The sequence below is a fragment of the Betta splendens genome, chromosome 12, assembly GCF_900634795.4.
Source record: "Betta splendens chromosome 12, fBetSpl5.4, whole genome shotgun sequence".
NCBI lineage: Eukaryota > Metazoa > Chordata > Actinopteri > Anabantiformes > Osphronemidae > Betta > Betta splendens.
In genome coordinates, this window is record NC_040892.2 from 499,187 (window position 1) to 516,343 (window position 17,157).

A 17,157-nucleotide genomic window follows, 5' to 3' on the forward strand; every position below is an offset into this window, starting at 1 on the left:
GACCAGGAAGAAAACAATCACAACGCAGACTGTGTACAATATGCGAGGTGGTAAAGACAACAACTAGAAGCATGTAAACATGTAAAAATAAATGCTAAAAACTCAGCCTTGCAGATGTTTGATCAGGAAAAATATGTATGAAAGCTTTGATACCTACGTTCAGGAAGAGATGCCTTGTAGCCTCGTGTCCTCACATTTCAGCAGCTCCAGGCAGACGTGGACACCACGATGTAAACATCACGTAATATGTCAAAGGCAACACACACACACCTGAAGGAACTGTCAGACTGTGCCTAAAATGCACAGCAGCAGCTCTGACAGATCAGCTTCTCATCTGTTGAACCTAGTAAGACATAACGCAATCACACATGAAACATGTTTGAAGGCATGTTGTAGCAGGTGCATTACACCGTGCATGCGTTACAAGTTATGTGTTTGTGTGGGAGGGAGCATAGAAGCCACTAATCTATGATGGTGAGGTGCAAGATGTGACGCAGACCTTTAGTTCACTGAGGGCGAAGGAAAAACAATGTGCACAGCATTTCTGTTCACTACCACATTAAACCTCCTGGTAATATTTATGTCAGTTAAGGCTGAATTCTTACCTTTCATTTTCCTCTGAGCTTGTTCACTGTAGATGAAGCTGCTGTAGCTGTCTGTTTGTGCTGCACTATGACCCAGAAGTGACATTTAGCTGTTCCTGTGAACTGTTTGTCTTCACACTGCAGCGTAACCGTGAGGAGACATTATCAGAGCAGTATCTGACACAGTTTAATGTGCAGAGCTGCAGGAGGGAACGTTTCATGGAGCCCTTGTGTTTATGTGTTTACTACGTCTGGATTTATGTTACCAGCCTGAATTATACCGTAGTGGAAGATAAAATGACTTCATAACATCCTGTTCAAATCACTGATCGGCCAGGAGGTGTTAATGTGCTGGATAATTGCCTGTGTGCGCCCGTGTGTGTGCGCCCGTGTGTGTGCGCCCGTGTGTGTGCGCCCGTGTGTGTGTGTGTGCGCGCTCCCGTGTGTGTGCGCGCCTGTGTGTGTGTGTGTATGTGTGTTTTGAGCTGCTGTTTTGTGATATTTTGTATCTTTACATTAATTCTGTGTGAACTTGGATCAATGAGTTTTAATGATCATCCTGTCTCAACACTTCTGTTGAGAATTAGTGCTTCTGTTGGGCTTTTAATGGCTCCCTCACATCTCACAAGTCTGTTACTCAGCACATTAATATCAGCCCTGTTTAGGAATTGTTAGTGTTGTTATGGTAAGATACTGAAATGCCCCATACAATTCTACAACATGTGTAGTTGTTATGCATTGTGTTTCTGGTATCGCAGTGTGTTGTGTATGAGCTGAGCAGCGATGCTAACGCTAATGGTGGGTTTTCCCGTCGGTCCTTTATCTGCTCTGACTGAAAGGGAAATATATAAGGATTTACAGATGATGGACATTAATCCGTCCCTGCAGGAGCTTGTGAACTTGTCTGATTAATTTAGAATCAAAGGCATCTAGTTTCAGTGAGAATAAACCTCCCTGTTCAGAGTAACACACACATTTTGTTTTGCTTTGCACGTGTACAGTAGCTGTGTGTAGAAAATGTTGATTTTCTGTTAATACCCTTTGACTATGTTCATCTGGGTTTTATTTTGGTGGTGTCCTGGAAATCTGATGATAATGAATGTTTGGTCTGTTTGTGTGGGTTTAATTGTCTTAGAACGTGGTTGGTAAAAGGAAGTTTGTGGCACCAGTAGAAGGATTGAGTGTGCGGCTCCATCTCTTTTTGTCTGTTGCCCTTGATGCATCACAGAAGCAAGTGAACAAAGATTTTCAGACTCAGATGCTGAAACCAGTCCTCAGCTCACTGGATGTGAGGAGAAGGAAAGTCCCTGAACGGTCGATACTGAAGACAAAATATTAGCAGCTGGATTAAAGAGGCTGATTCTGGTTGGACATCATAGATGAAGTTGTAAGTCAGACTGAACTCATTTATCTTCACATTGTGTGCGTTAGGGCTCAGAAGGAGCTTTTTTGTTTGTGCTGCCATTGGAGTCCAGGTGGAGACAGATGGTCACCTGGCGTCACACTAAGCTGCTGTTTACTTGTGTTTGTGCCTCAGCTGAACAAGTTTCTGTTGATTTTCAGGGGAAGAATTCTACGAGACGTCTCCGTATGAACCGATTCATTTCTCCGAGGAATTCCGACACGCCTCCATCATCTCAGGTACGTGTGTGTGTGCGCGCGCGCTGTCACTTCTGAGTGTCTGGGTTTACTAAGAACAATATAAATCTGTGCTGCTGATGAAGGTGAACCGAGGAACGCTCCCCCTTTCTTATCTTGCTTCATCTGTGAGTGCGTGAATGAATGTGTGTCTCTGTAATTACGTGTCTGTGTGGAACTAAAACAGGCCTTTCATGAAAACCTATTTTGGTTCCTATGTGCCTCCACACATTTCTCATTATTTAAAGGGCAGAGAGATAACCTTTCTTCAGTTGTTCGTTAAACATCCCAGTCTAATAGACACAGGGCAGTTTATAACGGTATCAGCATATGTGCCAGCCACCGCTACGCTGAACTGTAAAGGTCACTTTACTAGTCGTCGTTAGTCCTTAACCTGTAGAAGTTCTTGGTCTCTTTCCTAACCTGGAACCCTGAACACGTCGGGACAAACGGACCGTCTGCTTGTGTGACCCTGAGTCCGTCTGTGGAGCATTCACTGCAGGGAGTGATTGTATCACGTGGAATCACATGTATTTTTATGGCTACTACGATGCTCTGAGATTAACTTGTCCATTTCCTTGAAGTGCTAGAAACTGCTTTTAGAATTAGGTGACTGAAAGTGGATTCATCCGCTCAGTTCTTAATGTTTGTGATAGCAAAAGGAAATGTTTTGTAGCTTTGAGCTGATAAACAAGGACTTGAAGTGACTTTGACCGTAGTTTGTGAGATGGTTTCATATAGAAGCAGTGATGGATCCAGCTCAGTCAGGTTGTTAGAAGTTCACCCGTAACACAGAACAGTGAAACCATGTGCAGACACTGAAATGAAGTTTGTACCTGAGCATGTTCCCAGTCAGTGGAGCGTCTCGTCTCCATCGCTCCCTCAGCTATGCTCTGATTGGTCGTAGTGCATTAGAGCTGCTGAACACACACACACACACACACACACACACGTTGCTTTGACTGTGTCGGCTTCACACACGTTTCTGAGAAATGTTTAAATGTCACAAGCCCTGAGCAATACATCGTCATTTACTGTGTGTGTGTGTGTGTGTGTGTGTGTGTGTGTGTGTGTGTGTGTGTGTGTGTGTGTGTGTGTGTGTGTGTGTGTGTGTGTGTGTGTGTGTGTGTGTGTGTGTGTGTGTGTGTCACCAAACAGCTGTGAAATAGACTCGCAGCTCTTTAAATTGGGTTCTGCTCTCTTAGATTAACACAAGTACAAACATGGTCAAAGCAGGAGAGCTGCAACCAATGCAGCTTCAAACGGAGTCCGTGTAACGTTTCAATTATTTTCAGTGTTGGAAAGCACGCGGACGGACGCTTGTAAACGCGTGTGTGAGTCAGTGTGTTGGTTAAAGCTGTTTGCAGTGTGTCCGTGTCTGTCGAATCACCTGTCTCATGCAATCTGAAAGCATGATGTGAAGATTCACAGCCAGAGCAGCAAAGAGACGAGGGAGCCAAGGCAGGGAGAGATAAGGGGATAATACAGAAGTGTGTTAAATAGCAGTGGCAGAAGAAACAGCACTGGAACATTAAAGTATGTTTCGGACAAGACTGGCACAAATTGATTGGGGGTGGCTGCGCGTGACGAGTGTTTGTGAATATCAAATTGGACGTGTGCATGCTTTTATCACAAGGGTGTCTCCAAAACTACTGGAGAGTAAGAAATAGAAGCTCCAGTCCTTTAACAACCAAACAGTCTGAATCTGCAGCTCCACAACTTCACTGTCTATCTGTCATATTTAGCATGAAGCAGGTGTGGCTGCTACCAGAGGGTCAGAGCATTTATCCACCTGCCTCAAACGTTATTAACCCACTCAATGGCCCTCGTCACTTCTAATTGGGATCATAGACACAAATTAGTGGAAGCAAACTCCATTTCATGTTTGGTTCTGTGGGCAAACCTTTAAGTCCAAGATAAGATAAGATAAAATGTATTGATCCCACAGTGGTGAAATTCAATTGCTGGAACAGCTACAAGACAGAAATTGTGCAGGATTGCTTAAAAATGAGCATAGAAAATAATAAACAAAAATAAACAACATAAGTACATATTTACAGCTCAAAATAGTGTTACATGAGTTACAACAAGCAGCATCACCTAACAATAGCAGGCAGCTACAACAGAGGGGACTGGACCAGACCATTAAAATGTCACAACAAGGCAACTGCTGTTCCTGAAAACATCTGAAATAAAGGCCTTTTATTGCTTCATTTTACTTTAAAAAGCATCTGATTTCATGTTGTTTATTCCCTCCATCACTTTAATGGGTCTGAGAGGCTCATGTAATCAGACACAATCACTTTTGAGTCGAGGACCTGCTTCATAAACAGCGGTCACTGATAAATATCTTTTCTCCTTTATTTCTCAATATTCATCTTTGTCAGTCTGTGTCCTTCAGATGCATGAGTGATTCTGTGTGATGCTGAGGAGAGGAGGGAAGGAAAGGAGAGGTTAGAAGGAGACAAGAAAAAAGGACAGAATGAAACAAGAGGGAAACAAAAGTGAAAACCGGAGGGAAGAACAACAAGGGGCCAGGAGAAAGGGAGAGAAAGAAAGAGTGATAGAACAAGAGGAGACTTGTGACAGGCGAGATAAGATAAAAAGACAAGGAAAGGAGAAGAGGAAATGTGAGCCAAGAGCCTAGGAAGCAGAAAGCAGAGATCATCTATCCACTAGGGAGAGGACGGCCACTTTCCTCCTGACACAGCTTCATCCGAGTGAGTGGTGGGGGAGGTCAGGATGGAGGTGAGGTGTCATGAGCCGCCTTCACGCGCCCTGACAGAAGATAACGCCTCACTATAAACGTGGTGTCGCTGCCTTGTTAAAAGCAGGATGCGCTGAGCGGTTCTGGACGAGGATGGAGGTCACAGCGGGCTCACAAAGACAGAATGTCCAGGAAGGAGGATGCAGAGGACAGAAATACGTCAATCAGCATCACATCCCTGTCACCTGTCTATAGTCTGTGAGGAATCAAAGGGTCGAGTAACTGAAGGCAGAGGAAGAGTGGGTCCAACAACACAATGCTGTTCTCCACCCCTTCACCTGCACCTACACTTGGCCTGCTGCTACTTCAGATGGCTGGGCTATAGAGTCCATCATTATGAATGAACTGGCTCCCACGGATTTAATCAGGAATCGTACTCCTCTGGTTTCCTCTCGCTCTCTCCCGGCTCTGCTTCTGACTGTGGGATCATGTCTCAGTGGCGTAAATATATTTATCTATAAGTCTGTACATGTGTGATGGAGCATCATTTCAAGATCATCAAGATTCTGTGAGTTGTGTACAGTACATCCTGTTGAGGCTGTGTGTGAGTTAGATAACGGCACCACCCAGGGCAGCTCTAATTGGCCTGCACTTCTGCCCTGGGTACTCGCCTGCTCCCGTCCTCCTCCTATATCTGTTCCCCCTCAAACGCTGCTGCTGTGTGAGTCAGGCGATGCATTAAAGACATAGGCGGGGGTAGAGATGAGAGAGGGGGCCTCAGGTGGCGGGGGTTAAACGGAGTTCCTGAGTCACGCTGCAAAAATCATACTGTATGTCTTTCTGAAGACGAGTGTGTGTCAAGATTGAACTGCTGCCTAATTGGCTTTTTCCAGCGCTGTGTTTTAGATGTGCTGCTGTAAGGATTTCATAATGAAACCTGTAAGGAAGGATTTGGAGCTTGTCTGTAGACGGACAGTCATCTAGGTCACAGAATTTCCACAGTTGACGTTTGGTCTCCTTGGTCTCCAACCCAAAAAGGTTCATAAATACTGAAGTGAACCTCAACAGGCGTCGTTCCACAGAGGAACACCAAAAGATGAGCCAGTCCAGGTTTCTGATAGATGCACAGCCACGTTTGCACACATGGTTCTGTCCTGACCTGGTCACGATGTGCTCTGGTTAACCTGCACAGAGACGAGCTGTAGTTGGACTCCGTCTGGAACGGCACAGAGCTGCACACAGCAGCTAAATGCTCATCCCCCGGTGGAACCGGCTTCATTTCCTGCAGTCAATAAGCTCGGGGTGAGGAGGTGAGAGCTGCCTTGAGACCAGACGCACTCATTTAATGGACGGGAAACTTTAATCCTGGGCTCGAAGCAGGGTTTGTACAGATGAGGTGGCGTTGTAGTTGAATGGTAGCATCACATGCGCATCATGTCCAGGGACGTTACCCCAGTGAGTCAGGGATCCACACCAGTGCCGACCCGTTCACCCATTCAAATCTTCTAGTCTAAAATGACACTGCATCATCATCCTCCATCTGCTTCACAGTGTGGTTCTGTTCTGAAGTTGCTCCTGGGTGAGATGCTGGTGGACGTTGGCTGAAACCACTGAAGCCTCTTAGTGGAGTCTTGAACAGCTTCATGCTCCGTGGGACTGATGGAGTCTGGACTCAGTTGGAGGCTGACTTGTTTCTTCTCGAAGGTTCTGTCCCTCGAGCTGGCGCTTTCACGTGGTCATTGGACCCAGACGGCCACACACCTGCTGGTTGAGAACTGGAAGGATAACTCATCACCTGCATCATGTCCTTCATCTCTGCTGATAGTAGGGTGTACCTTAGTATCATGCTTCTCTTTCTGTTGTTGTTGATTCACAACCTGAGGATCTGTAGTGTCAGTTGCCTTAAGTAGAGTCAGCGCCTTCTTGCCTGAATGGGCTGTTCTCTCTCGTCGTTGGCATGGATAGAGGAGAAGCCTTCATTCTGTCTCTGACATAATGTCTCATTAATTTTAGATTGACAGGTCAGCTCAGTTTGTAATAAATTTTGTTTTTGGAGTCTTTACGGTAATGAAATACTTGTGTCATTTCAGTTCTGGAAGTGGAAACAACTCCCTCTCATCCGTCCTAAAATAAAACTGTTGTGTACGTTTCATTTTACTGCATTAATAAATAGGAGAATGACCAGAAGGAGACGTGACTCTTCAGATAATTAAATCGATGATGTAGCATCAATAATGCATCTAGCTCACGAAGCAGCGCATGTTCATCTCCATTACAAGGTATCAGTGTCCTGATCCCCGAGAAGCAGATTTTCCCGCTCTGACTGGTTTCCATAAGCGAAGCAGAAGAAGTCAGTTATGTGCAACCAGACGACGGTTCGCTCACGTTGATCACACACCTACAAGGTCAGAAGCAGAGACGCGTCAGCTCCAGGCTTTGATGGACGATTATTGTTCTCTACACGTTTGATTTCCTTTAACCTTCATCCACTGACGCTTTCATGCTCCAAAGTCAGAATCTGGAAGAAGACTTGTTGTTGCAGGATGTTGACGTAACGGCAGGGATGACGCCCACTGTCCGGTTTTCTTCAGCTGGAAGCTGCTGCCGTAGTGTTTGCTTGTCTGAGATAAGGAACCGACCTCTTGGAGTTCCAAACTGGTTTTAGTCTCCTTGTCTCTGCAGTTTGGTTTCTAGTCTTGGTTGTGATTGAGCACTGTTTAATGTCTGAGCTCATGATGACAGCAGTCACCTCTCAGCTCTGCTTAGTGGCTCTGCTGAGAGCCAAGTGTCTGTTTGCCCTCGTGAACCATTGTGATATCAGTTTACTGTCTGAAGCATTCCTGACATTTTAGTCACTCACTATTTGAGTCAATGAGCTTACATTTGTGAAGCGGGAAATAGAAAGTCTGGCTGCTGTGGCGGGAATGTGTAAAGTAGCAAACAGCCAAAGAGACGGTACTGACGTGTCACGCCGGATCTCCAGATGTTTGAGGCATTGTGGGTAATGTAGACTCCAAGACATTAACTCTCCTTTTATGATGTGTATTAAAGATGTTGCATGAAAAATAAACTAATACAAATATTGGCGATGTTGACTTATTGTGATAATATTGTGTAATATTATGTTAACTGAAAACACCAAAAGATTTAAGATGAATTCATGAAAGCATTTTATCTACAAGTACAATAAAAAGACGGTTGGTGGTTTTACTGGGACAAAGTATGAAATGCAACTAGTAATGAATGTGTTTAAATCTGAACGTGGGTCGGGTTCAGCGCTGACAGAGCAGATGAGGATGAAATAAAGGCGCGTTCAGCTGCAGCTTTGACTGAGCAATCGTTTAACACTGAAGGTCCTTCCCAAGTCAGGCTCGCACTTGTCTTTTCCATTAGACTTGTGTAATTGGACGTGTTGAAAGGAACTTACACTGTGATGTGACACTCGCACGTGGGATCACTGTGAAGCCCAGCAGAAGGCGGCAGACGCCCGCTCAGGCCTGTGAGGCTGCAGAAGAAGGTGTTTGGCTGCTTAGTTGCTGCTGTCGACACTGTAGCACACAGACACACATACAGTAAGTAAAGCCAATACAAAGAAGCTATTAGCAAAATCACTAAGGCTAATATTCTACAGAGGCTCTGAGCCATGAAAATACTTCTCTACGATATGACTGAATACGCACAGCTCCAGCACCGTCATTAACTTCACTGTCATCTGCCTGATTACCAGAAATGATGATAGCCTCTGAGAGGAGATTAGAGCCTTGGATTCACGGTGCCATGACAACAACTTCCTTCCAAATGACAGCGGAGCAGAGCAAACAGCGGTTTACGGTGGAGTCCACATCTGCAGGGACCTGCACATAATTCACACATTTGCTTTTACAGTGTTAACACAGTTTGGAAGCAAACACGTCCTGTCTCATGCTTCAGTACACGCTTGACATTTACAGCATTCAGCCAAGACCATGGTCTTCCCTGAACCTGAACCAAGAGCTTTGTGTTTCCTCAGCGTAACCATTTAAATGTCAGGAAAACAAAGAAACGCCAACAGTCAACGCATGCAAAGGTTTCATATCCAGTAACGTTCAGGGACAGCAGGGTGTGGGTCATCCATGCCCGGGATGAGGCATTCAGGGACAACAGAGTGTAGGTCATCCACGCCCGGGGATGGGGCGTTCAGGGACAGCAGGGTGTAGGTCAGGGATGTCAAACTGCGGTCCTCAAGGGCCGGTGTCCCTGCTGGTTTTCCACCTGTCCCTACTGATTACCGTGAACAGGTGTGTCAGTTGGCTGCTGATTGACTTAACACACCTGATCCAGGTAATTAGCAGGCTCTGGAAAAGGGAGAGTTGGAAAACCAGTAAGGGACTGCTTTGAGTTTGACACCCCTGGTGTAGGTCATCCATGTGGAGCGATGAGGCGTTCAGGGACAGCAGGGTGTAGGTCGTCCACACCCAGGCTTAGGGCGTTCAGGAACAGCAGGGTGTGGGTCATCCACGCCCGGGATGAGGCATTCAGGTTGTCCACACCCAGACTTGGGGCGTTCAGGGACGGCAGGGTGTAGGTCGTCCACACCCAGGCTTAGGGCGTTCAGGAACAGCAGGGTGTGGGTCATCCACGCCCGGGATGAGGCATTCAGGTTGTCCACACCCAGACTTGGGGCGTTCAGGGACGGCAGGGTGTAGGTCATCCATACTTGGGGATGGGGCGTTCAGGGACAGCAGGGTGTAGGTTGTCAACACCCAGACTTAGAATGTTCAGAACAGCAGGGTGTGTGTCATCCATGATGAGCGATGAGGCGTTTTAGGGACAGCAGGGTGTAGGTCAGGGATGTCAAACTACGGTCCTCAGGGGCCGGTGTCCCTGCTGATTTTCCACCTGTCCCTACTGATTACCTTGAACAGGTGTGTCAGTTCGCTGCTGATTGACTTAACACACCTGATCCAGGTAATTAGCAGGTGTAGGTCATCCATGTGGAGCGATGAGGCGTTCAGGGGCAGGAGGGTGTAGATTGTCCACACCCAGACTTAGAACGTTCAGGGACAGCTGCGTGTAGGTCATCCATGTTAAGCAATGACGCGTTCAGGGACGGCAGGGTGTAGGTCATCCATACTTGGGGATGGGGCGTTCAGGGACGGCAGGGTGTAGGTTGTCAACACCCAGACTTAGAATGTTCACAACAGCAGGGTGTGTGTCATCCATGATGAGCGATGAGGCGTTCAGGGACAGCCGGGTGTAGGTCGTCTACACCCAGGCTTAGGGCGTTCAGGAACAGCAGGGTGTGGGTCATCCACGCCCGGGATGAGGCATTCAGGTTGTCCACACCCAGACTTGGGGCGTTCAGGGACAGCTGCGTGTAGGTCATCCATGTGGAGCGATGACGCGTTCAGGGACGGCAGGGTGTAGGTCATCCATACTTGGGGATGGGGCGTTCAGGGACAGCAGGGTGTAGGTCGTCCATGATGAGCGATGAGGCGTTCAGAACAGCAGGGTGTAGGTCATCCACGCCCAGACTTGGGGCGTTCAGGGGCAGAACAGTTCCCTGTGTGGCCCCTTCACTGTACAATCAAAACTAGGTGCAGTATGAAGTACCTGAGCGAAACGATGATGAAAAGCAGCAGAGTTTCATTCTGATTAAGAATTTTTAGGGAAGTGACAGCTGCTGAAGCTTTGGAAGCGGGTGGATCCCCTGTGACTCCTCTGAGCCTCATGTTGTCTGTAGGGGGAACGTTCACAGAAGATGAATCTTCTCCATGGTAACTATTTGGCTGTAGCGATTAACTGGAGGCACCGTCCTCGTAACGGTCAGATCACAGCAGCTTCCACATTCCTGCACAGGTCTGTTACAGCCCACTCAGCATCGATCGGCTGTTGTTACTGACTCAGGACCAGCCGTGTGCCATGCGTGCGTCGCTCTCAGGCAGAGTGATCCTGTCTCCATGTATTTAACTCTCAGCCCTGTTTCGTTATTTGGTATTAGCATAATGAGTGCGCTGCGGCTTGAATGACACCGTGGACGTGTTCCAGTTGGCTCTCGTGCGATGTCCTGCAGGTCGAGGGCTGCCTGTGTTTAGCGCTCCAGCAGGAACCTGAGGGTGAGACCCGTTAATCCTGCACATCCCCACCGCTCCTGATTAACGACGCAGAGCGCTGGCGGCCCACAGCTGAGCAGTCGGCTGCTTTCTCACTGCCGGGTTGTGTAAAGCCTGTGCAAGACCCTAATGTGCTTCCTGGCAGCGCAGACACAGAACCGAGTGTCAGGGATCAAACATTAAGACTCAAAGACACCGGGGACCTACTCCACCAAGCAGGTTCAACTTACTGTGGCTCTGAGCTTCCTGCTCCGCTGAGCCCAAGGGCAAAGTCAGGGAGACATTCAGGGCAACTCTGTGGGATGAGGAGGAGACAACAGCCTAAGGGACAAGGCGCACATCTTCTGTCCAAATGATGAAACAGTGAAAGCTTCAACAACAAAAATAGTGAAAAGGTTCTGTGGGTCATGCTCAGAACCTGCATGTGTTACTGGTCCACAGCAGACCACGGATGACATTACTGAGTCAGCGCTAATTTGCATTTTTAATATGTTTGATGGGTCCGACCTCCTCATCCCCAATCCCGGGCACCAATTACACGCCTGACTGGGTCTGTCTGACAACTGGTATCAGAAGCCTGGTTGTTCACTGGTCCTGCTAACTGTGGGTCTGACTCCAGCGCTGAGCTTGTTCACGTGACACAGGACCTGTAATTAAAAGGTCCAACAGTGTCAGAAGCGTGGGGGGCACAACACAAACTTGCACCAGGGGTCGGGGGCTGATGATTCTTTGCTGTCATTTATTCCTATAATTAGACTTGAGTTTGTCCTGAACATCAGCACAACAGCTGCCCCATTGTCTGCAAACAAGCTGCTTCTGCTGAAGATGCTTGTTTGCTGCTAGCATTAGCATGAGCCAGCAGCTTCATCCGTGATCTGTTACAGCTTCAGAGCAGTGCAAGCAGCTCTGACGCATCTTTGGTTGTTTCTTTGTCATTTAGATCCGTCTTTGTCCAAAATGAGCCCCTGCTCTGAAGCTGGGAAACCCTGTAACCCCTGTCTGGACGCAGCGAAGGCGTGTAACCTGAACGAGACATGTAAGCGCCTACGCTCGGCCTACAACTCCATCTGCAGCAAGGCGCTGCCCCCCCAGCCCTCGCTGGCCAATCAGGAGCCGTGCAGCCGCAAGCGCTGCCAGAAGGTGGGTTCTCTGCCGTGTGCTTCACTTCAGCTCCAGAACCCTTCGGCCCTCGGCCCAGCAGTCGATCAGCAACCTATTAGCATCAACAGGATCGCAGCTGTGTAAAGTTAGGAGAAGCCGAGCTGTGACCTGAGATCAGACGCTGCTCGATCTGTTTAAGGCTAAAGGGTTGTTAACTCACTGACAGCTATAAATGTGATTTCTCCCACACCTTCATTTTGATATAATCACTCTCTCATCACAGAAGTAAAAGGGAATTAAAGACTCGACCTTTTGACTGCTAATTTCCTGTTGCCACGCACTCGTGAACATTACAGCTGCTGAGATCAGCCAACAGGACACGGCACGCCTGCGCGTGGTCCATGTGTTCCTGTATGTTCGGTGACTCATTCCTGTTTTCGACCCGTGTCTCAGGCTCTGCGGCAGTTCTTCGAGCGCGTCCCCTGGGAGCTGAGCTACCCGCTGCTGTTCTGCTCGTGCCCGGACCAGGCATGCGCCGAGCGCCGCCGCCACACCATTGTGCCCTCCTGCTCCCACCAGGAGCGGCACAAACCCAACTGCCTGGAGCTGCGACACACCTGCCGCTCCGACGCGCTCTGCAGGTGAGCCTTCAGCCTTCAGCCGCTCACACGTGCGCCGCTGCTTTCAGCTTGACGCATCTTGTGTCGCTGATGATTATCCAGCGAGAGGAGGAACTAATCAGTGAAATCGGCTGCTGAAGTGTTTAATTGGACTGAAATGGCGCACACTCTTGGGTGTTTGATTGATAACTACTGGCTTTAAAGGTTAGAGAAGCTTAAAGTGGGAGAAATAAATGAGCAACACTCTCCTCCCCCTCCCTCAGCCGCTGCATTCGAGGTGCCCTTGAAAAAGGTGCAGCGCTGGAAATAGCACAAAGATGACGGGTTGACTTTCCCTGGATGAGTATATGTTGAACGTAGTGATGGAGGCAGGAGACAGCTGGAGATGCAGCAGGTAATGAGCAGGGGTCTGACGAGCTAACACCTTCAGGGTCACATGTGGGACAGATGTCAGCTGATGAGTGGTGTCATCAACCATCTCGCCCCTAATTGATCTGTCTGTTTGACACGTTGTCGTTTTTAGATGCAGATGTTCAGAGCAGCTGGATCTTCTCTGTGGTGTCCTGCTGCACTGAACCTGGTTTAGTCTCAGTCTAAACCACTCACTCAGTCAGTGCATGTTTGTGGCAGGTGTTTACTCGACTGAGATTCAAGAAATGATTCCTTTTCAGGATGCTAAACTGTTCCTAAGCATGTGGAAGCTGCTGCTACACTGACTCGTGTAGCGATTCTGTTGTGTTGTTTGACTCATGATGGACAGAATCTGAATCAGGGTCGTTATCATCGAATGTCGAGTGTTACACACATGATAAATGGTACCGATAAACAGCTGCTCTGCACTGGTTCCTGTCGCCCCACATCCACACAAGGTCCAAGACGAGGCAGTGTCTGGTTATCGCTCAGCATCCTGCAGAGGTTTGGTTGTTACCGCGGTGACAGCTCTGACTACAGACCAGGTTAGGATCATGGCTCTTCACGTTTCATCCATGTTTTGTAACAGCTGCATGTTGTCTGTAGAAGGGTTTTCCAGAGAAAGCTGTTGTGTGGATGCAGCATATGTTGCTTCACAGTTTGCTCTGTTGCTGCCTCCACAGATGGGATGTTCTCCTGCTGTGAGCACCGATGCCCCGTATCATCACATGTGATACTTCTGTACTTTATCTCCACTCGTCATTCTGAAGCATTTCTGTGTCTAGTTGATATGTGGTCTCTTGGTTCTTTTTTTGTAGAGCTTGAGCTTTCTGGTTCGCTGCCTGTTTACCTGAAGGTCATATTAGTTTTTAGAGATTAGTGTGGATGATCTAATGAGACGATGAAGCACAACATCGGCCTTCAAGCGGTTTGAGACTCACTCTTCCTGTTTGTGGACGGGTCCATCAGCTGCAGTGTCACAGTAAACAGTGAGACAATCCTGTCTGACTTTGTCTTCCTTGTCAGACTCGGTCTCTCTCACAGCTTGAGTGTGCTGAGAGATAAACCTGTAAACACTGACGCATGTAAACAACAAACCCCCTCAGTCGCTGCCTCCCTGTTCTGAGCTGCTCTTGGCTCCAGACAACAAAGGCTGAGAAGAGAGCGAGTGACGCTGAGCTGCTGCGAGGTGCTTCCCTGCCCTCCCTCGGCCAGGCTGGGGCTCCAGTTTCCTCTATGATGTCGTAGTGATATGCACCACAGAAAACTCAGCGTGTTCAGGCTTTACAGATACTCTCCGGATCATTTACACAGCGTCTCATTAGGAAACGGTGCTGAGCCGGAGATGTTGCCCCACATGAGCTCAACTTGTTGCTCTTTGCTGGTGAAGGCCATAAATGCAGGATGATTAGCTGAGCTCACAGCAGAGGTCGTGTAATAATGAGCCAGGTCACAAATAGACAGAAATGAGCTGCTCATTACTCTCTAGCTTCCTTTAAGTTTGCATTTCTACCCATTTAGGCAGATTTCTGTGTTGTTAACACTTGACTTATTGCGGCTTCTCCGGCCATAACTGGACCCAACACCCAGCCCCAACCGTCTCCAAGCATGAACCTCGGTCAATTAGTTTAAGCTGCTTCACAGCCAAAATGTTCAGTGATGTTCACTCCAAACCGATCGCAGCTTCCTGGAGCCTGGGCTGGTAATGAACGATCAGACACACAATCACGTGAACAGTGTGTCATTGCTTCCTCTTCAGAGTCTGAACACAAATCTGGAGGAGGCTGGTTTGACAGGGATTTACTCCTCACAACTGTAAGTCCCTGCAGCCGAGGAAAGAACAGCAAAGATCCATCAATATGTTTAGAGCTGCAGCTCTGCTCAGCCAACGACCAACAATCAAAAATGAGCTGCTACCTCCAGCCCTCTGAGACGACAACAGCAGTGGCAGGTAAACGCTGCGGCCTGGAGCAGGAATCGGGTCTGATTTCCTGTTAAAAGAGTCCAGTGCAGCAGATTTTCCACATTTGCCTCCATTAACCTGAGTTAGAGCGCAGGGAGCCCGTGCAGGTCCTCACAGGGTGTCTCCTTTCCTGGCAGGAGGAAGCTCTCAGTCCCCAGGGCACCTCTGACTGACGGGGAGCGTAATTAAATATGGTCCTTACTACAAGTAATGTGTGAGAACCCAACAGAGAGCTTCTAATGCGAGCCAGTCACACCTGCAGGTCCCTTCAATCAGCACGTTTCTGTGCACTTCAGCAACCAGATTAAGAGGAAGCCTGGCTAAGAGCTGCATCGTCATTAGGTTACCGTATCTGTGGGGCACATTAGTGTCAAACACAATTCACACAACGTGTCTCAGCTGCTGAAGTTTAGTTTCTGGGTAACGGCAGCAAAAGGATGCTGAACAGTGTGAGACAAGTCACGAGCATGACTCTGTTGGAGGTTAAAGGTCATGATGTGAAGCCTTTATCTAACCTGTGTGTTGGTGTTTCAGCCTCTGTCAGGGCCGTGTGTTTGTGCTGTGGTAATCAGATTACTCCTCTGCTGCTGGTGCTGTAGTTATGCTGAGGACCTGTTAGTTCAGTGTGACCCAGACGTGCTCCTCTGCTTTAATTACCAGACAGAAGCAATCAGGCTGTGCTGGAAGTTCACTCAGTAAGACTGGGAGGAACTGGAGGAAGCTTCTGTGGAGAAGCTCAGCTGTGGAGGAATGTGCTGTCACATCTGAGACGTCTGCCTGCTGAAGGACACAGGATTCATCTTGTTCCCTATTACTGTTCAACAAATGTGTGCCAGGAAGTGACGGAAGCGTCAGCCTGAAGGCTGTGATACGCGGAGCTAACCTTGAGCGTGGGGAGAGAATCAACACACTCTCCCTGCAGACGTGTGAAGAAACCCAAACGTCTGATGTGTGAGTGGACTCCTCCGGAGCGCCTGCTGTGTCGGACAGAAAACTCACAAATTAAGCAGTAATGGACTTGTTGAAGTTTTCCATCAGGACACATCTGGCGGCTGGGAGGATTTATGTTGGTCTGCATCCTTATGACCCCATCAAACGCAGAACTCTCACACTAATGGCAGTGGTATGTATGCAAACACACACGCTGTGCTGAGCCAAGCCGCATCCTCAGACCCGGCAGCGGCGGCGCTCTAAGGCGCCGGAGCCAATCTAGCGCCTGCATCGCTCCATTACACGGTCAGTGAGGTGAGGTGGTGGCGTGATGAAAATAGCTGCCTCCTCCCTGTAGGTCGCAGAGGACACCAGCGATGCAACAGAGTTTACACAAACGCATCCCCTGATCCGTCTCATTTCCTCTGCTTGTCTGTGTCCACCTGGTTTCCAGCACCATGAGTAACGACCAGCAGCAACCTGCAGCTGATAAGCTGTGCAAATATGTGAATATGCAAGTGAGCGTTAATTCAGAGAACAAGACAAACCCAAGCAGCTACTCACCAAACACAGACCACGTACGACGCTAAGGCTCCAAACATCGGCAGGGACATGGAACCAGAGGCAGCGATGAGACCGGAGGGCTCCAAGAGACGGGTCATGGTTCAGCACCGCAGATTCCTCAGGAAGAGGTGAAAAGTCCAAACAACATGCTACCATGAAGGGGCCAACGGGTCGTCGGGTTCCATCGGTCCAGTCCGTAAGGGGTACGCTGTGTCTCCCATTCTACCTGGACCCACAGCTTACTACTAACCAGGTTCTGAACCGTGACGCTGGTCCAGTTTCCTGCTTCAACAACTCTATGCTCCTTGATCTTCAGTCAGCTCCACTCATTTGCTTTACAGACTTATGACGGACACTTTGAATAATAGATCAAACAGAGTCACTGTCTTTATTCTTTTTTCCAGTCTGAACCGGCCAATTAATGTGAGCTGACTCGTGTCATTGATGTGGATCATCTCAGTGGATTTATGCTTCGTCCTGGCTGCAACGCACCTAAAAGTTCAGCTGCTTTATTGGGTCCATGTATTTATAACTTCATCAGGTTGTG

The 17,157-nt window shown here is 48.2% G+C and overlaps 1 protein-coding gene across 2 annotated transcripts in view; it reads left to right on the plus strand.

Annotated features, from left to right (window-relative positions):
• Positions 1-17,157, plus strand: part of gfra2b (GDNF family receptor alpha 2b) — a 41,305-nt gene that overhangs the window by 16,997 nt on the left and 7,151 nt on the right. For both annotated transcript variants that reach the window (XM_029168154.3, XM_029168155.3), the window contains exons 3-5: positions 2,148-2,225; positions 11,962-12,161; positions 12,576-12,763. In XM_029168154.3, the coding sequence (XP_029023987.1) occupies positions 2,148-2,225; positions 11,962-12,161; positions 12,576-12,763 (466 nt within the window). The remainder of the gene's footprint in view (positions 1-2,147; positions 2,226-11,961; positions 12,162-12,575; positions 12,764-17,157) is intronic.